The 26,399-nt window shown below is 37.7% G+C and overlaps 2 protein-coding genes across 26 annotated transcripts in view; one reads left to right on the plus strand and one right to left on the minus strand.

Moving 5' to 3' along the window:
- The window catches only part of NCOR1 (nuclear receptor corepressor 1), a 174,125-nt gene extending 170,760 nt beyond the window's left edge, over positions 1–3,365 (plus strand). For 18 of the 23 annotated variants that reach the window (XM_011359005.2, XM_011359008.2, XM_011359013.2 and 15 more), the window contains 2 exons: positions 635–811; positions 2,266–3,362. In XM_011359005.2, coding sequence (XP_011357307.1) covers positions 635–811; positions 2,266–2,453 — 365 coding nt within the window. In that variant the 3' untranslated portion in view covers positions 2,454–3,362. Of the gene's footprint in view, positions 1–634; positions 812–2,265 lie in introns of all 23 variants that reach the window. The other 5 variants (XM_023529976.1, XM_011359003.2, XM_011359004.2 and 2 more) reach the window with 1 other exon arrangement.
- A 2,072-nt stretch (positions 3,366–5,437) lies between these two features.
- Positions 5,438–26,368, minus strand: TTC19 (tetratricopeptide repeat domain 19). 3 transcript variants are annotated; one of them, XM_011359020.2, is made up of 10 exons: positions 26,154–26,368; positions 25,939–26,069; positions 24,225–24,335; positions 23,726–23,764; positions 22,918–22,974; positions 22,541–22,602; positions 20,198–20,292; positions 9,435–9,589; positions 7,989–8,151; positions 5,517–7,326 (listed from the first exon to the last, which is right to left on the minus strand). In XM_011359020.2, the coding sequence occupies exons 1-10, from the start codon at positions 26,335–26,337 to the stop codon at positions 7,205–7,207; spliced, it is 1,119 nt and encodes a 372-aa protein (XP_011357322.1). In that variant the 5' UTR covers positions 26,338–26,368; the 3' UTR covers positions 5,517–7,204. The 3 variants fall into 3 exon arrangements, with proteins under 3 accessions (XP_023385759.1, XP_011357322.1, XP_023385758.1); XM_023529991.1 differs by lacking the exon at positions 25,939–26,069 and having other exon boundaries at positions 5,438–7,326; positions 26,154–26,274; XM_023529990.1 differs by lacking the exon at positions 22,918–22,974.
- Positions 26,369–26,399: the final 31 nt, after the last annotated feature.

A 26,399-nucleotide genomic window follows, 5' to 3' on the forward strand; every position in this document is an offset into this window, starting at 1 on the left:
CTGCTGGGCTGAGGAAAACATTTGATGATGACCTAGGCTCTGATCTCTTCTGAGATCTTTTTAATGTTTTGTTTTAGAGCCCAGTCGGGGCATCCCACTCCTGTGAATTTCTGCTGAGTTCACCAACTAAACAGCCTGGAAAAACAGAAAGGGCCACCAAGACTTGCCAAGCTTCTGCTGAGGTCCAATAGTGCCATGAAGGGGCTTCTGTTCTACAGTTGTTTTCCTTTGACATATTTCTTTGGGGTGGTATAACAACAGCTCCTGTTTGCTTCTCTCTAAACTGGTGGGGGAGGAGGTAGTAAGGATTTAAGAGTTTTGTCAACCTGCTTTAATTTCCTTAGCAGTTTCTGTGCTCCAAGGCCAGGAAAGAAATGATGTTCCATAAATTTTAATTCATTGGTTACATGTTTTAAGTTTATGGCATGAGGACATACCCCTTTTTTGTTTTGGTTGCCACAAGTAAATTCTGGCTTTCTTTTAAATATTTTTTACTTCATTGGGTACTAGGATCTGGATCCTTCATGCTACCATTCTGCTTCTTTCACTTAGCATTATATAATCAGCACTTTGGTAGGTTTCTAAGTTGAGACTATAATTACTATATAGTAACTATAATTTATTTCACTTTTAGGAGTTTGCAAACCAAAGCTGATCAGCAAGTCAAACAGCAGGAAATCTAAATCTCCTATCCCTGGGCAAGGCTACTTAGGAACTGAACGGCCCTCTTCAGTCTCCTCTGTACATTCAGAAGGGGATTACCACAGGCAGACACCAGGGTGGGCCTGGGAAGATAGGCCTTCTTCGACAGGTGAGGAATTTACTACTAGGAAATAAGTCTTAAAAGCAATTTATCTTAATGCCTTAGTGCTTCTTCTAAAATCAGAAACTTTGCTTGGAAAACTATATTTCCATTACTGTATCATTACTAGGTTAACTTTCCAGAATAGAAATTGGGTACATATAATCTCATGAATGCAGGGTCTGGTTACCATGGACAAGAGCCATGATAAAAGATCTCATCTGTTTGCAAAGCAAGTAAGTCTGTGGTTTCAGTTCTTTTATGAACTCTACCTAAATGTAAGTGCCACTCCTTAATAGCCTTTCACATAGACAATTCTTAGAGAAATACCAAGAAGTCAAAGTCAGAAATGGGAAAAATAGTTTAAAAAGCCACCATCTCTCTTTAGGCTCACTATTGTCTGTCTATACAGACGGATAAAAAACAATACTCTAGGATATTTATTAATGTTTTCCATTTTGTGACTGTAAGCTTTTTTTTTATAACATCACTGTAATAATGGTAGTCTTGAAAAAGAACAGGTTTTTTTTGGTTGTTTTTTTTTTTTAAATAAAACTGGGATATTTGCTATGGATTTAAAGGTTTCAGAGAATTACAAGCTGTCCTTTCCTTGGGTTAAATATACATATACATCAATGAAAAAACCTGAATGTGCCCTCCCCCTTAAGAGATTTACAAATTTCATATGGATATTATATCAGCATAACTTAAGGCTTTTGCTTTCTAAAATTCTCACATCACATGTAAAGTGATTGCACTGGTTTGAAAACTTCTAGCCTAGACCAATGATCTCAAATCTTATAGGGAAGGAATTATTATTAGACCATGTTAATTAATTATTTGATGAAATGGTATGTTTTCTGTTAGAGAATCTTAAGCTTTCTGGGGAGAGTGAAACCACCTAGAAACTGACAAAAGGTAGTAGTGCTGCCATTAGGTTTGTGTATGCCTTTTCTAAATCTTGTACATTGATAAGTCTGCCCACTGAGATCCAGCAGATGACATGGATCCTGCTGCCCCTTGACCTGCTGAAATTCCTGGGTACTTGTGCCCCCATCCTCTGAGAACTGTGCCCTTGCATTTATCTTTAAGAGTCAAGAAGTTCTTGGTGTAACCAGACTTTTACTTAGAGCTTAATATCCAGTAGTTCTACTTGGATTCTCCATTGAACATCTAGTTCTAGACTTAACTAAAAATCCACACCTGAGCTTTCATTTCTGGGCTCAGTAACCCTTTACTCATGTGTTTATTCCTGTTATTTGTCCTTTATAGACTCTCAGTGATTGCTGTGTTATCACTGACTACCATCTAAGTGATGAACATTGGCCCTTCCACGTAGTTTCATTTTGCTTAGTTTCACAAGACCATTTTTGTAGAATAATCCTGTCGTCCTCCATCCTATGAAAGTTGGATGAAATAGCAACTATGTTCATGACAGTGAAACCTAATTTTTATTTTGTCAGGCTCAACTCAGTTTCCTTATAACCCTCTGACTATGCGGATGCTCAGCAGTACGCCACCAACACCGATTGCATGCACCCCCTCTTCTGTGAACCAAGCAGCTCCTCACCAACAGAACAGGATCTGGGAGCGAGAGCCTGCCCCACTGCTCTCAGCACAGTATGAGACGCTATCGGATAGTGATGACTGAACTGCACAGAGAAAGGATCTTGGTGGGGCCAGGGTGTCGGGGAGGGATCTCTAGTTTTTGGTGGCTTTATTTTTAATTGCAGGTCACAAACCTGCCTTCCTATGATTTATGCCCAGAGACTTTTCAGGAGAGCCTGGACCATGGATGATGAAGAAATGATGGAAATGTGGAGAGTCAAATAGAGGGGAGGGGGGACTGCCTTTGATACAGGCAGTTTAGTGGATTATAATAACAGTGGAAGGTCGAAATGTAGAGTTTTTAAAAAGTGGACAATTCCTGTTCTTACATCTGTAAAGAAAACCATAATGTCTTTAAATCACTCTTCTGTAAATAGAGTATCTTTTTGCAGTGTTTCCCCTTGCTGTAGTATCTGGTGTACTTATGTTCAAATCAGCGCATCAACCTTGGGGGTACTTTTTAAAAATCTTCTTGTCTATCTTTTTAACCCTTGCCTTCTAAACAACCTTCTAAACAGCCCAGTTACATAATGTTGGCTGTCACGGGCATTGTACTTTTATCCTATTTTGTTTCCTCTAAATTCAGGTTCCCAAGTGATGTTTAAAATCTTGTGGAAATGTTTAGATTTTTAACAGACCCTGTCATAAAATCTGTACATTAATGTATTTAGGGTCAAAAGGCAGGAGAAACAAAAATTCTGCCATATTGTAAATTTCCAGTGCAGGCTTTAACTTTTTTTTTTTTTAATTAGTAGCACTGAAAAAATATTACTGCATGGGTATGTTATTAGTTCAGTTTTTACAGTTTTAAAGGCTTATTTGAGGTATACCTCACTGTTATGCACACTGGTAATTTAACCATGCCCTTAAGTATTCTTTTTCTCCTGCATCTGATGCAGCCCAACAAAGCTTTTGTTTTGAAATAAATTTGACTACCCTGTCCATAGATACAGTAGATTGTGATTTAAGACTCTTGATGTCTCAGCTTTCAAAGGAAAAACATATTATTTTAGTTTGATATATATAATTGGCTGAGTTAGAAAATGATTTTTAGAGAATCTATCTTTTAGATTTACTTTGTGCTGCATATCCTGGTGAACATACAGTCCTTTCTCCTTTTGTGCGTGCCAGCACTTACTCTTACTTTGATTCCTTGTGGCCAAGAGTTTATTGTAGAATGTCTTTATTTTGCTGAATCTCTAGGAGCAAATAATTTAAGACTGAATTTTAAACTGATTATGGTACTAGAGGGTTACTTTTATCCTTAGTAATTAATTACTTGTTGAATTTTTAGATTTTTTTTTCATACAATTTAGTGTGAAATTTCATAGCATTGAAGCATCCCTTTGTAGCATACCGATAGTTTTGGGAGAATGCTACTGATTAGAAAGGAGAGAAGAAGAGAGGTCTCTCAGGATGATAAATATTAGCACTTTACAGACTTTTAAGCAGACCTAAACTTTTTAATTCAAGCCCTTTAAAGAAAAACAGGTCTATAACCACTGACTGAGTGCCTCCTTTTTAATGAGTGTTTCATATGTGTGATTGAGACCCTCACATCACCCTGTAGCACTGGTGTCTTAATCCCTATTTTATAGATGAGGACCCAGGTTCAGTACTTTGCCCATTGTAGTTAAATAAACAACAAAAAATAGGCCATAAACCCACGTTTGTCTGAAGTTAAAGCCTTCACTCCGGTTACTATTCCACTCTTGTATACTTGAGGTCCTCAAAATAAACTTTAGATCAGGTTTAGTGATCAGATTCCTACTACTTGGAAAGTTGTTACCACTTTATTATAAACATATATACATACATATACATAAAATTTTAATGTAAATGAAAAACAATAACTAAATGTTCTACTTAACAGTGTTCTGCTAAAATCATTTTTTAGATAACTGACTTCATTAATAATTTATATTGTCAGCTGACCCAAAAGAGATTATGATGGTATTTTTCTATGACCCTGAGGATTTTAAGCTGTTCCAAGTCAATAGTTTTTGAGAACATGTCAGATCAGAGCCTAACTTGTTACTTTTGCAGTTCCAATTGAAGACTCTAAAGTAAACAGCTATTACCCACTCACCCCCATCCTTATCACAATGCACTTGGAGAAGAGATTTCCAAACAAGAGATAAAATCCACTATCATTTTCTAGTTCGAAAATATGAAAGGACAGAATTCTCACATGCCTTACCTATGGAGCAAACCTTCTGAGAGAGACAGAAGTCCATCTTAGCATGACTGAAAATGGCAAGCACAGCTCTGAGAGTGACTAATTACTTGTAGAATGTTTTAGCTGTGAACCAAAGTGTAACACACTTTCCTTACCTATGATTTCTTAGCACCCCAGAACTAAATTAAGGTCTTCCCAATACTGTTCCTAGAAATATTCTGACAGCTTGACTTCCAGTGCATGTTTATGATTGAAAGTTTCATAATGCTTTAATTTTGGTATGCGGTGTGATTCTAATTTTCAAATATTACTGCCCTGAACATTCTAGTGACATAGTTCAAAAATTTTAACTACACTATTTTTAACAATACACTTTTGAATTCAGACTGATAGTAAAGGGGTAAGTCCACCTCTGCTCTGCTACTTTGTTTTACAACAGTGCAAATTAACTTTACTGAGAACACCTACATGAAGAGACTGTCTTTCAGAAAACTCCTACAGTTTTTCTAGCGCCAGGACCAGGAGCTGAATCATTGCAAAGGATCAAAAATTCTTTAATAAAACCTGAAGTGAAAAATCTAACTTTTTGTAACCCCTGCAATAATGAAAAGGTAAAAATATTCTCAGTGCAGAAGGTGAGTAGCTGACTGTTTTTTAAAAATCAGCTGAGACTGGGCTACACTGAAACTCAAGTCTGCTTTATATTATAGTTTGAGTTAAGACTTGATTAAAGGAATTAGCTGGGTAGTAAATAATAGATGACCTTAGACAAAAAGTAGGGAGAAATTTATATCTGCAAAATATAAAATTCTAGTATTAGTCTGACCTCTGAGGATTTATAGACTTCAGGGTTTCTAATATTTTAATTTTATTAACTCTTCAGTAAGTTATTTTTTATGAGAAACTCAAAGATTAGGGAATACAATATTGTTGTAGAGTCTCTAGTTTATTATGAAAGGATTCTTCCACTATGTACACAGGAATCAAAAATCAGTTTATCATTCCCACTTACACCCCTATGCCCTAACACATACCAACAATAGCAGTGTTCCTTGATGGTACCAAGAAAAATTGCCTTTCCCCTAGGCAATTGGCTCTTTGCAAGACTGCTAAGGTAAATAAACCCATCTACATTTTGTATTTATAGATGGTCCCTGACTTACAGTCAGTGGTTCGACTTACGATTTTTCAACTTTATGATGGTACAAAAGCAATATGCATTCAGTAGAAATGGGCTGGGCTAAGCTATGATGTTCAGTAGGTTAGGTATATTAAATGCATTTTTGACTTATATTTAAAACTTATGATGAGGTAGGTTATCAGGATATAACCCCATCATAAGTTGAGGAGCATCTAGACTTTCTAGACTTTAAGGCAGAATGATAAAATAAAGCTCTTTCAACATAGCAGTCTATTCATTTAAGGTCATCTGACTAAATACCTTCTCCCACAGCCAAGAGAGAATCTCATTTGTTCCCTACTTTACAGACGAGAATGCTGAGACCCAGATGCAAAGAGCCAGGACCAGGATCCAGGCCAATGATTCTTCTACTGTATACCTGTGGTACATACCAGAATTACTGGGGATATTTCAAATACTACACTTGTAGGACTCTACCCTGAGTCAGAAGGTTTGGGGTGCTGTCTGGGCATGTATAGCTTTAAAGAGGTCCTCAGATGACTGTTCCATGACCTAGGTTGCAAAGGAAGTGGAGTGTTCAGATAACATTGACAAGAGATTGTTATTCCTTTTTCCAACCCTTTTTTTCATAGTTGTATATAACTAGATACAAAAACATAGAGTTCACTTTTATAATCAAATAGATGCTATACTTTCAAATGACTAATCCCACTTCAAAACTTCATGCTGGATGCTGCTGGCAAACCAAGGTAGTACTTTTCCTCCTCCTTTATGAGAGTTCCTCTAACTAACCAATCCCACCACTACGCTCCACTTTCTTGAACAAAGGAAGGTGCTGAAGTGACGACGTGACCTGAGATAATCTGACAGAAATTTATTTCACCTATGTTTTCTGAATCTCAATATATTCCCTTTTTTCTGTGCTTTGGTTCTTTTTACAAATATTATTTCAAAGTAAAGACTATTTTTCTCCTGTCAAAAAAAAAATAGGTTATTAAGAAAAATAACTAACCGTAATCCCCCATTCCCCATGAGACAGGTAACTCTGGTCTGCCAGATATTGGTGAAAGAAGAGAGGGCAACAAATCAATGGACCAAAATTTTATGGTAGTGATGCCTGTGTGAATTACCACACACCCACTCCATAGGAAAACCGACCCATTTTAATCTGTAGTTAAACCAGTATGGATAGCTCCTAACTATACATTACAACTGTAAACATCACCTGTCAACCATCCTTAGAAGTCAAATCAGTTTGGGGTGAAGGTTGCTTTTCCTTTCAAAAACAAAAGTAGCAAGTGTATACAACTTGTCCTTCAGCAAGGTTAAGTTGAGGAAACTTGAATATCAAGGACAAAGGATTTAAGTAAGCAATGATTTGGGTGCCACTGAGACTTGAATAAGCAGCTGTTACTGGAAATTTCCTACAACAAAAAGGGATTTAGATAGGGCTTGATAAAATTAAGTCAAAGGTCTATTTTTTTCTGGACAGCTCAGCCAATTCTTCCCTGATGTGCTGTATAGAAACCTCATCTTTTTTCAGCTCTGCTTGCTTCAGTGCTTCCTGGTAGATCTCTTTTGCTTGTGCATATCGTTCTAAAATAACCCAAAGAAAAGGGAAAGTAAGAAGAAAACGTATGTTTTCAAAGTGATTCTGAAGGGAAAGCATTAGTGATGGTACAGGTCTAATTTATTGTGTGCTTATTAAGTGACAGGCTGCCTCATCTAATCCCCAATTTGATAAGCTGGCTTAGAGAGGCTGTATGCTGGCCCAGATGTAGAGAACTCTCACCCAGTGAGTGCTGTGGGACTCCTAAATGTGCCCTTTCGAGTATACCCCTGGAGCCCTTACTCATTAACTAGAGACTTTACAGGTGAGGCCCTGAGTAATATGGCATAAAATCTCTGTCAAACTGATAGTCCCTGTCTTACGAGCTTCATAAAGTACACTGAGGAACAAATTATATGTGTGAAAACATTTAAAAATCTGTAAACTACAGAAATGAAGTACTAACACTGCAAAGTTTTCTTTACCTTGATGCGGTTCAACAGGCTAGTGCAAGTCTATAGAAGTTATGTGAATTGAGCACAATGGCATTTCAACCAAACATACGTCCTTTTCTGTATTATTCAGCCAGCCTTTTAATTGTGGAGCTTTCTCACTGCCATTTGCCCTCCCAAACACCATTTCACAGATTTATCTAAATCCAATAACACTCCTCTGTAAAGCAAGTCAGTCAAAATCTCATAGCTCCTACCTCTGTGCATCAGAATTGCAGCCAGGTTACTGAGCAACATGTGCAGCTCAGGATGTTCTATTTGTCTCGCCAGATCTGATGCCCTTTGCACATAAACACAGGCCTCATCAAAGTGGCCTTGTGCATCCAGGGTGGTAGCCAGGTCACTCATCAGCACGATGGTCTACACAGAAAAAAACAAACAGCTTTTTCATTAAATAATGTTAATATGGAGTTTGATTAACTGAATACAGACTTACGATTTCACCTTTCCCAGCATTACTAGTAATGGTGGTGAAACATCAGCCTTTAACAAATTGTTATGTGCCTTTATCATTCATACTGTATAATGGACAGCAGTAGTTTCAATCTCTGGAAAATGATACAAATCTAGAAACTAGGGAACAGAATTAATATTATTTATTAATATAACTATCAAATTAGAAGCATCAAATGAAAAATAACAGCAAAAAAAAAAAGCTCTAATATGATCCCATTTAAGGATCAGCAACCTTGAGAAGCCAGTTCCCAGAGCCGTATTATAACATCATTCCTACTAGTGACCCTGAGACTCGTTAAGAAGAAATACATCACTGATTTTAGGAAGATTCTCAAAAGAGTTTTTTAAATGTTGGTACTAAGAGAGGCCCTACTTCCCCCACTGAAGCCATGCTTTAAGCCTCTAGTTCTGGTACTTGGTGAACTGAAGTCCATGTTTGTTGTCTTATTCCTCAGTGATATTCCAGTAATGGTACTCTATAATATAGAGTCCTAAATCCCTTTCCTGAAGATAATTCATAGCCCAAAAACTTGCCCTGCCCATTACCCCAGCCTTGGGACATATTCAGTCCAGTTAAGATTTTTGGGTCCTTAGCTGGGTGCACCAGCATTCACAAAGTGATCTACTTCTTGCCTTTACAAACTTAACTTGATAAAGGAGACACAAAGAGATGATTTAATTCAATGTTTACTATTCTAACAGAAAGTAACGGTATGCTTAAATTCTGTGTCAGTGGTTTTTAATTTTTTAATACAATCCCTTCTTCCCCCCCCCCCCCCCCCCCGACCCCCTTTCCCCTGTCATTTCACCTTTGGGGCGAGGGAGGCAAGGATCTTCCTGTGTTAACCTGTTCCTTATAAGATTCAGTATTCTGAAATACTATGCTGAAGCCCCAGAAGCACATGGGTGCCAAGTTAAACCTATCTTTTAGAAAGGTTGCTCTGCTGTATAAACCAATACTCATGCAAAATGTTCTGGGCAGACCCAATAATTAATGGGCAGTCTCGAATCCTTTTTGAAATAAGTAGTTGGGGTGGGGGCGGGGCAGGAAAATTAATAGGCTAGGGCATGAGGAGGAAGATACACCTAGGACCAAGTGCTGATTATCTGTTCCCAATGAGTGTGGTATTTCACACCCATAAATTGTGAAACCTTTGTTTTACAGCCTGCCTCTGTTTTCCTCTTACCTGTGGGTGTCTTTCTCCTAGTATTTCTTCAGAAATATGCAAAGCTTTTTCATACATCCTTTGTGCTTGTGATGGCTGCTTGGAGAACAGAAGGTAGCGAGCATAGGCATCTAAGCACATGCCAAGGAGGAGGTGGGTATTGGCTTTCTCTTCCACTAAGAAGAAAATAAGAGCATTGCTTGGATATAACAAGTACAAGATAGAAAGTGAGGCAGAGAATTGGCCAACCTAACCTAATCTTATTCTTACCAAGACCTATGAATATTTCATGTAACCTAAGTACTTTAGCCTTGTACTTTTTACACAAAGGTGACAATTTAGGTGGATTACCATCTAAATTGGTTCCTGAACCCAATTCCAACATGTGTATGTATGTGTGTGTGTTGGGGTGGGGGGGGCGGGATATAGGATTCCCCAACCAACAAGCAATTCTCAGACATCAGCAGGGTGTCCAAAGAAATCAACTCAATTATGACACTATCTACCCAGAGAGAGCATCAGATTCCACAGGTTAAAGGTTAGTCCTACAAGACTACACACCCTACTCCCCAACTTCAGACACTAGTTGCAAGTCCCGGTTGTTACCTATGCTTTTGACAACCAGCTACAAACTGAAGGTTCCAACAACACCCTTCAATTCAGGATGCCAATTAGAAGTCCAGGTTGTTACCAGGTTGGGAATCAGGTTGCCAAGACTCCCTCTTTGGGTTTCATTAACTTACTAGAGTGGATCACAGAACTGAGAGAAACATTTTACTTAGATTACAGGTTTATTATAAAAGGATATAACTTAGGATCAGCCAGACAGAAGAGATGCATTGGACAAGGTATGTGGAAAGGGGCACGGGTTTTCCATGCCCTCTCCAGGTGTGCCAGCACCTCCACAAGTTCACCAATCCAGAAGTACCACAAACCCCGTCCTTTCTGGGGTTTTATGGAGGCTTTATTACATAGGTGTGACTGATTCAGCCTCCAGCCCCACATCCCTTCCTAGAGTTCCAACCCTATATTCAAATGGTAGTTCTCTGGTCAACCAACCCTCATTCTTAGGTGCTTCTAAAAGTTGCCTCATTAACATAACAAAAGACCTTTCTTTCTTTGGCACTTTGTAAATTCCAAGGGTCTGGGAGCCAGGACCTGGACAAAGACCGAATAAATGAATGACCAAATATATATTTCTTTTAAATCACAAGTATCACATTAGTAATCAAAGAAACATGCACTGAAGCCACAGTAAAATTCCAGTTCATACCTACCAGATCAAAAAAGTTTAAGTCCAGTAATAACAAAGATATGGAACAACAAGAATGCTAACACATTGCTAGTGAAATGTAAACTGGTAAAACCATATTGATAAGCAATCTGGTAATATCTAGTATATGCACTCCAGCAATTCCGCTCTTGGATACATGCCCTAGGGAATATCTTACATGTGTGCACAGAGACACAGGTCCAGGAATGTTCAAAAAGGTATTTTCCACAGCAAAACACGTAGAACGTACATATCCATTAAAAGGAAAACTGTAGTATATTCATACAATGGAATACTATACTGCGGTTGCAGTGAATGAACCAATCAGGGCCACCTCTAGCCTGTACCACTCCTTGCAAGGATGGAAAAAAAGGCTCAACCTCACTCCTTACCCCAGTGGGCTAATCAGAGGAAGTTCTGGACAAATGCAACCCAGCAGACATGGTTTGGCAAGCAAAACAGGGCCTTTATGTTAGGAAAACTGATGCTTTTAGTACCAACATGTATAAATCTCAACAACATAATGCTGAGTGAAAAAACATTGCAGAAGCAACTGTACAGTATGATACCATTCACATAAAATTTAAAAGCATATTAAGCATGTTGTATATTGTTTACTGATATATGCAAGTGTAATGAACAGACAATGATAAAGACCAAATCCAAATTCAGGATAGTAGTTATACTAAGCAAGAATACACAGGAGTTTAAACTTACCAAAAAAAGTTTTAAAGCACATACTGTAAAATACTTAGACTTGACAAAGCTAAGAGGAAGGTATACAGGTATCTGTTAAAGTCTCTACACTTTATTTTTGCTTGACATCTTTAAAAAACTACAGAAGAAAAGCGCAGAACTAACTTTTCTGAATGATGTCAGTAATGTGAAATACACACTGGAGAAATTCCAAAAACATAGACAAGGAAACAGAGGAAAGTGTAAACATAAAGGACAGAGGAGAGGCCAACATACAGTTAAATGACGTTCCTGAATAAATGACCATAGCAAAGTAGAACTAACTGTTCAGTAATCAAAGATGTAGTACAGAGAAGCTCAAGAGAACTAGATCTTAAAAATGGAGGTTCATCACAGACCAGGCAAAATTCATAAAAAGACTAATCCCCTAATTTTATACTAATAAAACTGACTCCTACAAAGCAACCAGGCAGGAGAAAATAGGCTATCTACAAAAGAAGGCAAATAAGTTGGCTTTGGAATTCTCTGCAATAAACCCCTTCTAAAATTCCAGGACACAGAGAAAAAACAACTGGGGAAAGAAAGGTAGAAGAATGTTCAACTGTACCCACTTTACAGAAGAAACTGAAAAAAGAAATGTTTTTCCTCTGAGTCAAAAATACCTTGAAGAAATTTTTAGGTTACCTTTAAATAGAACCATATGTATGCCTTCCTTCCAAAATATAAATGGGATTTTAGTGAGGAAAATGTCCCTATAAAAGGGACAAAAGAAATAACAAAACAAAAGAAATAACAAAAAACTGAAACTTTTTAAAATGCAAAAATTAAGGCAAATATCACTTTTAATATCTATTTAAATAAGTTTTAAGATTCTCTATCATAGGACAATGATACTCAGCTTAGGTTTTTAAAAAATCCAAATACAGCCTTCTACAAAAGACTGACAACAAAATGACTCAAAGTTAAAAGACTAAGATACAGTCAACAATGTAAAACTAAAATTTGTGACAAAAAAATTGGACAAAAAATCATTTTCTCAGAAAGGGATAATTCACAATGACATCTAAAACCTTGAATAGCATGGAAATACGTATAAAGAAAAAAATTTGTCCAGAATGACTAGACAAAATCAGCAAGAAGACTTGAACAACACTATAAACCAACAAGACCTAAGAGACATAGAAACTCCATCCAAAAACAGAGGAATACACATTTCTTTCAAATGCACATGCAACATTCTCCAGGTAAAACCATATAACAGGCCATAAAATGAATCTCAATAAATTTAAAAGGACTGAAATCATACAAAACATGTTTTCTCTGACCACAACGGAATGAATTTAGAAATCAACAACACAAGGAAATCTGGGAAATTCATAAATATGTAATTAACCAACATACTCCAAAATATCCTAAAGATCAAAGAAAAAACGCGCAAGAAAAATTTAAAACGTGAAAACAACATACCAAAATTTATATGACGCTAAAGCAATAGAGGGAAATTTATAGTTTTAAATGTCTCTATTAGAAAGATCTTAAATGAGTAACCTAATCTTCCACCTAATAAACTAAAAAAAGAACAAAATAAGCCCAAAGGAAGCAGGAGACATAAGGATTTAAGTGGAAATAAATGAAATATAAATAAAAACAACAAAGTGAAACCACAAGTTGGCTCTTTTTGAAAAGATCAACAAAACTGACAAAAACCAAGGAGAAACTATGAATAGAATAATCAGGAAGACCGTTCATAAATTGAGACTAGTAAACATAACACGGGGGGGCTAAACCATAAATAAATTACGTTAGTAAATATATCACATTCCAGCAAACTCTTACATAGTACTTGAGTACTAGTCACAGTACTAGGGCACTGAATTCCCATAACAACTCGATGAGGTAAGTTGTGCTACTATTCTTATTTTATTGATGAGGAAACTGAGAAAGTTAAGTCACCTGTCTACAGTCACACTGCTAGTACGCGGAAGAGCCAGAATTCAAACTCAGGGTCTAGACTTCAAGCCCTCACGAAACCAAATATGCCACCAAAAATACTTCGACTTTCCAGAAATTTTTTTTTAAAATATGAAAAATGAAACTTTCAGCTCAAAGAAAGGAAGAGGAAGGAATCAATGGAAAAAATCTGTTAAAGAGAAGAAATCCATAAAATTAAATACTAGGAGAGGAACAGAGAATATAGTAAACTATGCATTCAAAATATAATTCCATAATAAAGTTTCTTCTAGGAAAATACAGTTCCCCAAAATTCTTTCATAAATGCATATTCACTTATTTAACAGATATTAACACCGTTCTTGGCACTGTCCTAGGTACTGAAATCAAAACAAGAAAACTGAAGAAATTTAAATGTATGAGTAGTCAAGGAAGGAAAATAAAAAGTTGCCAGAGAATTGACTCCAAAGGAGATCTGGTCCACGTGGTTTTACAGATCTCACGACTTTCAAGGAATAGCTCATTCCTATGTAATACCCCATACCTAGGCCAGAACAGAAAATATAAAAAGCATACCAATTTATTTTACCACATTAACAAACCCATAATGACAAGCACAAGAAATAAACTATGGATCTCACATAAGAAAATAAATGCAAAAGTTCTAAATAAAATCTCAGCATTAAATATTATCCAGTAGTATACTAAATAAACAATTACTAGCAAGCCTAGTTTGCTCTAGATATATAATAATAAATCTATTCATATAATTTGGCACCAAATCAGATATAAGACAAAGTTGTCCATCACCACCCACTATTATCTAATGTTATTCTGTGATTATAGTTAAATTTAACAGAAGTATAACTGAAAAGAAACAATTATGATTTCCTAAATGTATAGTTATATATCTAGAAATAGTGTAATATCAACTGAAAAGCAAATAGTTTAGTAAAGTGTCCACTTGGAATCAAATGTAATAAAATAGTTGTCACATCTATGTGAATAAATCTGTAAGGAAGAGCCATACCACGTTCCTCAATGGGAAGACTCAAAATTGCAAATAAAGTGTAGTGAGTGAGTGACTTCTCTTGCTAGCACAGTTGCTGTTTGTCCTAGTATCCACTCTTTCAAGCAGAGGGGATTCCCATCCTGTTAGGAATGGATTCTGATCAGTTTTAGCCAATCATGGTATTTCATCTCTCTTGCCAAGGAAGGACTGAGTTAGAAATGCCATGTGACCCAGTTCTAGCCAGTGAGAAGTAAGAATAAATCTACTTGGGGACTTCTAGATTACCTTCATTCTAAGAGAAACATCAAAGAAGTCTCCTTTTCCTCTGGACATTGCCATTTCTGGATGAGATTCCTGGGACCTGGTGGTAAGTCACTTTCCAACCAGAAAGGGAGAATGAAGAGAAAGCCCACACACTGAGAATGACAGTAAGGAGAGATGGAAAGAACCTTATCCTTCAGGAATTCAGTGAACCATATATCAGCTAATTCAGCAGCCTGCCCCCTTTTGTTGAACTGCCAGTTATATGAGATAGGTGTCCTTACTGTTTAACTTAATTTGGTTAAAATTTTGTGTCATTTGCAGTCAAATGCCAACTTCTGGCAATCTCCCCAAAGTACAATGCAAATCCAATAATTCAGTCTCAAAGCACTTTGGGGACTTGACAAAATGGTCTCAAATTCATGTAAAAATATCTAAAATTCATGTGAGAACTGAATGAAACTAAAATGTAAAATTTTACATAAGAAACGTGAGATCTATATTGCCATACAACTCAAATATATAATACCATACAATGCAAACAATGTATACTGTTATAAGTTTCATCAGATGAGTAAATAAGAATGGGAAACCCCAAAAGAAAGCCAAGCATATACTAATTAATACATAAGTACATAATAGTGAGATTATCTTTAAGAAAGTAGTTACCAACTTCATACCAAAGTTAATTGCAGCTATATTAAAAAAGTAAATGTTAAAACTGTTTAGAAATAAAGAAAAAGAAAAGACAATTAGAAGGAAAGATGAGTGAATACTTATGTTTTCAAAGCTGAAAAATACCTTTCTAAGCATTAAGCTCTGAAGAGCAGGGACTTTTGTTTGCCTCATTTGCTTCTATGAGAATCCTAGAACAATACCTGGCACAGAATAGCTACTCAATGTTTATTAAAAATTAATAAAATCAAAGAAAAAAACGAATTCGGTCAGATCTAATTCCCTCGAAATTAAAGAGTTGTGCAAGTCATGCTGATTCATTAATATAAATTTTTAAAAAGAAACATGCAAAAACTAAATATCTTCTATAGAGAAGTAAAACTAAAAAGCAAATGAATGATAAAGATTCAGGAGAGTAGTGTCTCTGAGGCAGGAAGTGGAAAGGGATTGGGGCCAGGCACACCACACAGGGCTTCAAAGGTATTGTTAATGTTGTGTTACTGCCTGTTCCCATTATTCTTTAAACTATACAAATATTAGTTTCACATTTTTTAAATTAAAAAAAACCCTCCTATCTCTATATCCACGAATTTATGGAGAAGGAAGAAGCCAACGGGATAGAGTTAATATTCTTGTAAAAACACACCAACAAATGATTAACTTCACTGCTTATCAAAGAAACACTAGTTAATGTATCAATGCCATATCATCGATCTGACAAAGGTTACAAAGACAAATGCACTTTGGGGAGGAGGGGCACATTGCCTTATCACAATAGAAACTAATAATGGTTATATTTTTTGAGTAGCTGCTATGTATTAGGCATTGTTCTAAGTGTTTCACATATATTAACTCAGTCAATCCTAAGAGTCCTATGAGAGAATATTACTCTAAATCCCATTCTAAGGATCAAAAGCATATATGGATTAACTAATTTGACCAAAGTCACAAAGCAAATAAATTAGCAGAACCAGAAAATGTAAATTAACACCATCCTTTTGAAAGCAATTTTGCAATATCCATCACTAACCTTAAAATGTGCTACTTTTGACATGGAATTTCAGTGCTAAGAATCTATTCTAAAGAAACAGGTCTGGACACTACCTTATGTTTGATGGCAGAAGAATGGATGGACTACTATGAGATACACCTTTCTGGATTGAACACAAGCATTCGTCTCCACACCCTCCCAAAACATCACTATAATCAAAGTGAAAGGAGGAAAAAGATATAAAACTACAAGAAATAAAGACAAATCAAGGGAGATAACAAAGATCAAAAAATTGTAGGAGATGAAAAGTAGAGAAAAAACTGGTAAGTGACTAAGCACAAGAAAAGAAGATGAAGACTGAATGCCTACAGACAGCTATGCCAGTGAAAAGCAGGCCAATTTATACCCTAGAACCCTATAAAAACTTAGGAATTAAAGCACTATGGTGAAAGAGGAATTTGTCATATACATATAAAACAAGCAACAAAAAATCTATTGACTTCAGAGGAAACAAAAGATACAGAAAAGAAAATGTAATTATGTAATCATATTACTTCGTTCGGCAACACTGTACATTCCAAATAATGTAGACACAACCAAAAATTACCCTAAATCTTCACTATTCTGCAAGTCAGATTTGAAAAATATTAAATCAAGAAATAATAATGTTGTCATTCACAAATACAAAGGAAAATACTAGAAGAAATTTGTTGAGTTGACAATGATCCTGGGAAGATGTGTGGCAAGGAAATGCTGTATTTAAATTCTTATAATGTTCTTTGACTTTTCATATACAGGTAATAGTAGAAAGTAATTTTAAAAATAAAAATAAAAATGTGTTGCAAAAAATTACAGACTATTCAGGAAAACACAAATATAACAAAAAAACCCCTATAAATCTACCAACCACAGATAATCACTGTCTATATTTTGGTATCATTCAGCTCTTGTTCTATATCTATATTTAATCTACTTATTTTAGAAAATTAGGCTCCTCCTAACTATGTTGTTTTGTAATCCTATTTTCACTGCATTTTTTATGAGCCTTTTCTCAAAAATTACATATATATCTACAATATGAGGAGTAAAATGAGTACACTATACCAGGAGTCCCCAAACCCCAGACCATGGAGCACTAGTGGTCCATGGCCTATTAGGAACTGGGCCACACAGCAGGAGGTGAACAGCAAGCTAGCAAAGCTTCAACTGTATTTGCAGCCATTCCCCAGCACAAGCATCACTGCCTCAGCTCCACCTCAGATCATCAGGCATTAGAGGTCCCTGGTGCCAAAAAGGTTGGGGACCACTGCCCTATACCAAGTTTTAATGTGATCTGAAATAATGTACCCTTGGGATAGAGTTAATCATGCCAATAAAAAGCATATGAATTTGATAAGGAATTTGTTTTGTTCAAAACTGGGAATCTATTCCTTTAGAAAAAAATAAGATTAAGAATAATGTAACACATTCTACTGCTTAACTAGTAAAATATAACAATGTTTACAACGGAAATCAGTTTGCTCTCTCTAATAAGAATTCCTTTGCCTAGGAAAAAAGTGTTGTCACAACATATAACTAAATTTAAAAAAATTAAATTACCAAGTAGTATAGACAGTATAATCCCTAATTTGTTTCTTAAAATATAAATAGCATAGGGTGAAAACAATCCTGAAAAGACATACACCAAAAAATAAACAGTAGTTCTTTCTTGGATAGTGTGATTGTGGATGATCCTTATTTTCTTCTTAATACTTTTCTAAATTTCCTTCAATGCACTGGTATTATTTCTGGAATTAGAAAAGCTTTACATTCTTAAGAAACTGTCAATGCTACAAATGAAAGATAACAAGAATGTGGATAGTTCATAAGTGACATATTTGATAGCTAGACTTGTATTTATATTTTTTGTGAATTTCCTCAAAGTACTTCCACTACTTGGGGAGTTGTAAGTGGTTTGGGCCTTTTGGGCCTTTTGTCCTTTCATTAAACAACCACTGAGCCTGTGTCAGGCGCTGCTCTAGATACTGAGAATTTAGCAGTCAATAAAACAGATGAAGTCTCTATCCTTCTTAGAGAAGACAAATACTAAAAACTTGAACAAAAATATACTTTAGCAGTGATACAAACACAAGCACACAACACACACACACCCCTACTTTCTTAAGTGCAATTAAGAAAAGTAAAGGAGGATAAAGTATTAGGGAGACACTAAGGTGGGAAGAGATTGTTTTAGTCAGGGTAGGCATCCTGAATGATATCTGAGCAGAGAACTAAATAATAAGAGCTAGCCATATAAAGATAAAGGAGCACAAACTAAGCAGAGGGAACAGCAAATAAAAAGTCCTGGAGATGACAATGAGCTTGGGATACACGAAGAGTGAGAAAAAGATCAGTGTGGTGAAAGTAGAATGAGCAAGGGGGAGGGCAGCAGTAGATGATGTAGAATAGGTAGTTGGGGTCAGATTATGTAGGGCCTTATAGGTCAGTCCACAAAGGGATTCTGAATTTATTCTAAAGGTGAAGCAAAGGCACTGAGTTCTTAAAAGATTACTTTGCCTGCTACATGGATAACAGACTGTATGATGTAATGAAGGGAGGCAGGAAAACTTGTGATATTATTACAGGTGTCCAGGCAAAAGACAATGATGACCTGGACCAAAGCGGTAGAGCAAGAGGAGACATGGTCTGAAATGGATATATTTTGATGGTTAATCCAATATAATTTGCTGATGAATTACATATAGGGAATGAGGAAGAAATCAAAGATTCTTAGGTTCTTGGCCAAAGCAACTGAGTGAATGGTGGTGTCATTTACTAAACCAAGGCTAAGTGGTAGAGAAATAAGTTGGTGAGTGGCAGAAATCAAGAGACTCATTTCAGATATATTAAGTGTGAAATGACCATTAGCCATTCAGGCCACGATGTCAGGTAGACAAATCTGCAGTTCATATGCAAGTTGGGGCCGAAGGTGTAAAATTGATATTAAAGGTATGGAACTAAATGTTATCTCCTAGGACGTGAAGGCAGAGAGAAAAAGAGAAGAGGGCCAAAGACAGCCCTGAGGTCCACTAACTTTAGAGGCGGCAAAGGGGAAGCCAAGTAAATAAAGTGTTACCAATAGTGTTTCCACCTGGGTGAGAGCTGCTATAGGTATAGTAAGATAAGGAACGAGAACTAGTGACCTTAATAAAGGGAACTTCAGTGAAGTGATGAAGAAAAGCTGGGTTATGTTCAAGAGAAAACTGGAAGACAATTGAGTACAGCCAACTCTTTCAAGGCATATTTACTACTTTAGAGACATTAGAGTTGACTGCTCTACCTCAAACATCTTGCTAGCTCTTGGTATAAAGTAAGTGAAATAATGAAAGAATCAATGTCAAATCTGGAAATTCCCAATACTTCAAACCATATTAAGAAACCCAAATGGTTTAGAGCTAGAGAGCTTCCTGCCCAGCCCTTTCTGTTCCTAGCATAACTAGGAACAGAAACAGTAGTTGCTCTTCTGTTCCTAGCATAACTAGGAACAGAAACAGTAGTTCTCTTTAAGCTCTTCCCTTAACAATGGGGATGAAATGCAAAAACATGAGCTGCTCTCCATCTTTCATAACTTGGTGTATATCTGGGACCAAAAGGAAATTAATTAGCATTGTGATTGGCAGCTGAACCTTCCCTTTCTGCTCAATTTTCCAGAGGTTACATATAATAAAAGTCAACAGATAAATTATGAACATGTCGCCAAGGGATTAAAAAAAAAAAAGTGGTCAAGTCATTTATACAAAACATCTTATTCCAAATCCTCTGAGACCTTAAAAATAGCCACTTAAGTTCCAAAATGGATGACTTTCCCTCTCCCAATTCCCTTTATTGCAGAGTAACAGTGAAGCGCTTTATAGCAAAATGTCCAGAAAACAGTCAGGTGTCCCTACCTGACAAAATGTCTTCTGCTAATTCCTTTTCTCTTTCAATTTTTTCCTCTAGAGTTGAAATGCAGAATTCATAGCCAGCAAGAGCAAATTCCTGTCTGTAAAGCAAAGATCAGCAATCGACTGTTCACTTTTTCACAAACTCCTCTTTTATCCTCATTTTCTCAGCTGGGGTTTTAGTATTATCAATAAATGAAGTGTAAGATGGGAAGAGGAATTTTGTTTAAAGCCCATAAGGGGTATCAATCTGCCATTTCTCAAAAGTGGTTATTTTTTTTCTAGTCACCCATTTAATGTAATTTAAAACAGAAAAAGCTAAGAGTGCAACCATAGTTTTAATAACTGACATAACCAGCAATTTTCATCATCTCCCACTAACAGTTTCAAGGGAGTCAGTTTCTCTGTGAAAGCCTACACCTGCTCAAAGTAATACTAATATGAATGGAGGCTAAGGCCACCCTGCACTAGGAATCTAACTACTGACCTCATACAATTTCTGGAGGTTTATTACCTTTATACTTCTCCCAAGCTGTAGGTCTTTGATGGAATTTTCTTTTACAGAAATGGAACTCCTAGCTTTGGCACTAGAGGGCATTTAGCCTGACTCTAGCCCTGGACCCTCAGTCAATTGGAGAGGATGCCCAAGCAGCAAGCAGACTGACTCTGGACAGAACAAGCATCAACTGCTAGTTTCTATAAAGAGATGCACAGAAACATCAGAGATTCCTTCCCCATCCAGAAGCTTAGCCCTGGTTCTTGCTCTTTGTTCTGGCTCCAGTTTCTTACTGGAATTGGTACATAAAACTCACCCCTTCTCCTCTGGTGTTTTGCCAGGGACCCCCAGTGTTCTCCTCTATTCTCAGAAGAACACTAACTTCCCCAGACCCAAACCTTGACAAACATGGTTTGGTATCTAGCCAGAACATGGGCCAGGGCAGGATGGCCACAGGATGCACTTATTCAAAGCAAAATGTCTATAAACAACTCCCGTAATATCACACTTTCTAAGCCTCAGGATCTGGCCATATATTTTCTGGTCTCATGCTTTTCTTGATAAAACAAAATAAAAGAACACTTTTGAGGAGAGTACAGAGTAATTTACAGGCTAATTATCAGTGGCTACTACATAAACTTTCACCTCTACAGGACCATAAATTTCTCTTATTCTCCAGTATTATTAGCTTTGGGCTTCTTCTTATCCTAGGGGTTCATACTCCATTAACATCTAGTCCTGTTACTCCTGTAAGGGATATAGATCCCAGCTACAATGCTCCCTGACGGGGTCAACCTCAAGGCTCCCCAAAAGACTTGAAGTCAAATCAAAGGCCCTCAGAAGCTCTAGCCTATCTAGTGTCCAACCAAATGCAGGGAGACTAAGCAGTTCTAAGAAAGAAGGAGGTGGTGACTAGAGCAGCAGAGACCGGTGCCAGGGGCCCTCAACCTCAGTGAGCGCTCCCTCATTCTACAGCACCAGGCTTGACGTTATTCCAAATGCCTAGTATTCAACTTCTGCAGCAACTAAAAATGTAAGGAAAAGCTAGTCTTAAGTCTTTCCTTAAATTCGCCCCAAAATATAACTCTCTAGAGGAGTTCTATGCTTACATCCTAGGTGTTTCTTCTTTGAACTCCACCTAGAGAAAGGCACCAGGCTTCACTCAGAAGTTCCCGACCTTTGGCACATATCCAAATTGTTTTCTAAAGCCTTTCCTGTGTAGCTGGCAGACGTTCTTATTTATAAGAATAGAGATTCACCTAATACTTTAAAAATAGCACTGATTTCTGTCTGACTTATCCAAAAATATCTCAACTTCTAGATATTTCCTCTTCCTAAAACCAGCTACTTCATCATCTCTACATGTTTTAAAAACACTGCCCACCAAATAGGCCAATAAGAAACCCCTATAGTAACTATCTCACTTAACTTTATATCCAATTTCCTGGTCTGTTGACACATATCAACAAAATGGTTTCTTCAAAGTTTACTACCCCCATCAGCTTTTACATTGCTCCCTCCTCTTCTAGGAAGATGTAAACTAAAGTTCTAACTATAACTTCCTTCCCAGTTCAAGCAGGAACAGAAAACTTGATTAGCTCTGTCACAGTGCAGCCAGGGGTTTAAGGGCTGTATGTCCCGCTCAGCGGGCTAATGGAAGCAATAGGCGAAAACTGGGAAAGACTGAAGATTTCAAATATGAAGAATGGGACACTTTGAGTGTGACACCAATTTTTTGGAGACCCAGATGATTAGCAGGTAAATGAAAATTATATAACATCCCAGGGTCAAAGTCTTCTCCCCAAACCCCAACTCCCTGGCTGCTGTCACACCTAGATTCTGACTATACTTACCTATTCTGAGCAGCATAGATACTGGCCAGCTTTAGAGATATTTCAATTATTGCATTATCTTCCTGTTGGGAAAAAGAAAAATGAAGGAAATTCATGACAAGTAAAATTTCCTCAGAGAATATTTCAGATCAACTTCTAGATTGCCTTTGGCCTAAAAGCCATAGTCTTATCCTTTTAGAGAATTAGGCAACTGTGAGTTCCTCAGCTACCACGCTTTTGCATGAGTGAAAGATTGGCAGTTTTTGTACAAGTCTTAAAGCAAAAAAATCTACCTTTTTTGGCCAAAACACATGTTGGGGGCTGGGTGAAGTTTTCGCGAAGCAAGACTTCTTTGAAAACTGCTTCAGCTAGGGCCCGATCCTAGGCAACATCCTTACCTGTTGCATGCCCCCTCCAAGCAGGTAACTCATTGTCGCTTTAAAAAGTTTTTCTGCCTAAAAGCATAAGGAAAAGATTTTTCTTTTACTTGGGCCCCACTATCTACATGACCCTGGATTTTAAGTAAGTCTGATTCATCATTCCTTGTAAAACACAACATACACACACTCACATTCACATACAGAGAAAAACAGCCTTGTGATGGAAAACAGACTAAAATACCAGTACCCCACATCCTCTGGGCACCTCAAAAACTATTCTGTAGTGAGTAGAAACCAACTTTAGAAATTAACTTCATATCCAAACCCACTGTGGCAGAGACTGAAAACTATCCCCTAATATTCACTCTCCTTTCCATCATTTTAAGTACAGAATCTCCTCAATTTTTAATAGGTCAGCCTCCTTTGCAGTTAGGTATGATCATATGATGAAGTTTTGGCCAAGAGATGCAGAAATGTGAACAATTTTTAAATCATATTTTATAAGAAAGCTGCTTGCCTTCCCTTTTCTGTTTTTCCTACCTATAGGCTGGGGTTGAGCCAGCTCACCTATGCAGATGAGGACATATCTTAGAAGGAACCTGGACTTCTAGATCATTTCATGGAGCAAAGGTTACTAGCTCCCTTCAATGTTTAGCTACCCGCATACTAATGAATTAGAGAGAAATACACCTCCTTGCTTGAGTCACTCTATTTTGGGGTCTGTTACAGCGGCTCAGCCTGTACCCTTACAGGCTAATAGAGTAGAGTTTCCTTGAGGCTAGTGCTTCACGTATTCAATATATTACAAAGTGATTTACTTACTTACATTTTCAAGCTGACCCCGTACAAATGCCAAGTTGGCCATCTGAAAGCAAATTACAAATTGTTTTTCAGTTTAGAGCATTCTATTACTACTTATTTTAAAACCTTTAAGCTAAAGACTCCTTTTTTGCTTTCACCTTCTAAATAAAAAAAATAGTTGAAAGAAAAGCATGTCACTAATCTTCTAGAACCAAAGTATAAGAATGGTATGAGAGTAAATATTTGCATATATATTTTGTTGATGCAAACCAAATAGATCTACTTATCTTCAAAGAAACAAATGTTAATGATAATTGTTTCTTTTTAGTCTGGGACTGAGACTTCTTATAAGTGACACCCCAAGGGTAATGGAAATTTAAACAAAAAGAAAGCTTAGTAAAAACAAAAACAAAAACAAAGAGCTTTAGGACATCCTGAAGGTCCGGAATATAAATAAGGAGAATTAACAACCCTTCTCTTGCATCCATCCTTCGTCAGTGGCTCAGATTGGTTAGAAGAGTTACCAAATCATAAGTGTAAGTGATGGCCTTCTTGTTATCACTCTGATAGGCAAGACGAAGAGCGTCATGCAAAATTAGCTCAGCCTCTTCTGGCTCATCTTTCATGATGCTCAACTGAAAAGAGAAAACAAAGAAAATAAAAGAAAATAAAATGTAAAGAAAGCATATGCATTTGTAACCAGACAGAAGTGGTTATGGATATATATCGCAATATATAGAAGGAAGCTATTCATTCATTCATCAAATATTTATTGAATTCCTACTACGTAGCAAGCATTATGTCTATAATGTCTATAGCCTCCTTTGCAAGCACGTGTGGCCATATGACAAAGTTTTGGCCAACAAATGCAGACAAAAGGAATGTGAGCAATTTTTACATATTTTATTATTTTATAAAGAAGCTCCTTGCCCTACATCCTCTTTATCTTTTCCTACAGGCTGGAAGTGACCCTGTAGGTCAAATAAGCTTAATTACAACTAATGATAAAAGCTAGGAAAGGAACAATAAAGGTCTCTATACTGGAGTCAGAAAAGCTTTTTGAGGAAGTGATAATTAGAGATAGAATATTTAAAAGTCAACCAAATAAGAAATTGTAGGGGAAAATGACCCAAACAGGGAGTAAGGAACAAGCAAAGGCCCTACAGGCTGAAGAGAAGGATTCTTTAAGAACCATTCAAAAAATGAAAAGAAAAGGTGAGAAAGGAGGATGGTGAGTCAGAGTATTTCTGCCAAATGGGTGAACAAAGTAGGATGGTGTCAATCATATACGGGTCTTGCAGGCCATGGCAAGGAGTTTGAATTTTATCGTAAATGCAGTGGAAAGTCATTCAAAGTTTTTAGGCAAAAAGGTGATATGATCCAATTTACTTTTTTAACAAATCACTCAGGCTGTTGCATGGATTATAGAGGGCGCAATAGGGCAGATGAGACTACTCGGTACTAGGCTGTGGGGATAGCAGGGGAGATAGAAAAAGGAGCTGATTTACCAGATATTTTGGATTTGGTGACAAAAGGATTTGTTGCTGGACTGTTGTTGGGAGGCGGTGGTAAGTATTAAAAACGACTATAAGAATTCCAGGCTGGAAATTTGGGTAGATGGTAGTAAAAAAAAAAAAACGATGGTGAAGGAATGTGTTGGGGAGGCATTTGAGATCAAGACTTTAGTTTTGGGCAGATTAAGCCTAAGAGGTAGACAAGCCTCAAAGCAGAGAAGGTATGTCAGTAGCACACTGCAGCATGGGAATATCAATTTGGACGTTGTTGGCATCAAGGCGGTAGTTAGCCCAATAGAAAAGTTGAGATAACCTGGGGAGAAGACGAAATAGACAAGAATGTGGAGGGGAAAAAAAGAGTTTATACAGAAGAGAACAAAATCGCTCATAAGCAACACTGAATAGCATTTTCAGAACGCTACATACTGTATGTGAAAAATTCTCTATATCAGTCCTTTCAGCTTGGCTGGTTCACGGATAAAAAAACTACAAAACATTTCTGCTAATTATGTTTAGGTAAAAGAACGATGCCTGTGATGCCACTTCCACCTGCACTTGAGACTGCAGCGGTTTTACTGCAGACTTCAGTCTGACAAGCCTGAATGGATTCCAACACTGCTCTCAGCCTCCCTCCATGACCCACCTAATTCCGGGCACTTTTACCCTCAGAGCCGCCATCTCGGCTAACTGGAGAGAGTAATGCGCATCGACAAGGCCGCCTCACCTTGGCTCGCTTTAGCAGCTGGATGATCTCGGCCTCGGCCTCGTCCGCCGCATCTTTAGCGGCGGCCCCGCCCGCTCCCGGCAACTCCTCCTCCTCCTCTGCCGCAGTGGGCCTCGAGAACCACGCGAGCGCTGCGGGAAGGGGTTCTGAGGTCACCGGGCCCGGCCGCGCCCCTGTCCCCGCCCCGCTGTCCCCGCCCGACTCGCGCCCCTCACCTGCCAGCAGCGGCAGCAGGCCTAAGCCCCCGCCGTGCGGCGCGACTTGAGATGGTCGCACCACCAACTCGGGCGCCCGGCCTCCTGCTGGCCCCGGAAGCAGGCGCGCCGAACAGATCCGGCACCGCCGCGCCGCGGCCCGCAGAAGGCCTCGGCCCAGGCTTGGGATCAGGAGCCGGTACATGCCCGAGCTGCGTCCTCTGCTCACTGCAGGCCCGGCGAGATCCCAGGGCGTCCCGCCCCCAG

Source organism: Pteropus vampyrus, unplaced genomic scaffold (assembly GCF_000151845.1).
Source record: "Pteropus vampyrus isolate Shadow unplaced genomic scaffold, Pvam_2.0 Scaffold44, whole genome shotgun sequence".
Taxonomy (NCBI): Eukaryota; Metazoa; Chordata; class Mammalia; order Chiroptera; family Pteropodidae; genus Pteropus; species Pteropus vampyrus.

Bases quoted from the DNA above. Each gene is read 5' to 3' on its own strand.
- TTC19 (XM_011359020.2), bottom strand. From the start codon at position 26,337: ATGTACCGGCTCCTGATCCCAAGCCTGGGCCGAGGCCTTCTGCGGGCC. The intron at 24,336-25,938 runs GTGAGGCGGCCT...TTCTCTTTTCAG, and splicing joins AGCTGCTAAAGCGAGCCAAG to TTGAGCATCATGAAAGATGA. The intron at 8,152-9,434 runs GTAAGAGGAAAA...TTTTCTGTGTAG, and splicing joins TAGGAGAAAGACACCCACAG to ACCATCGTGCTGATGAGTGA.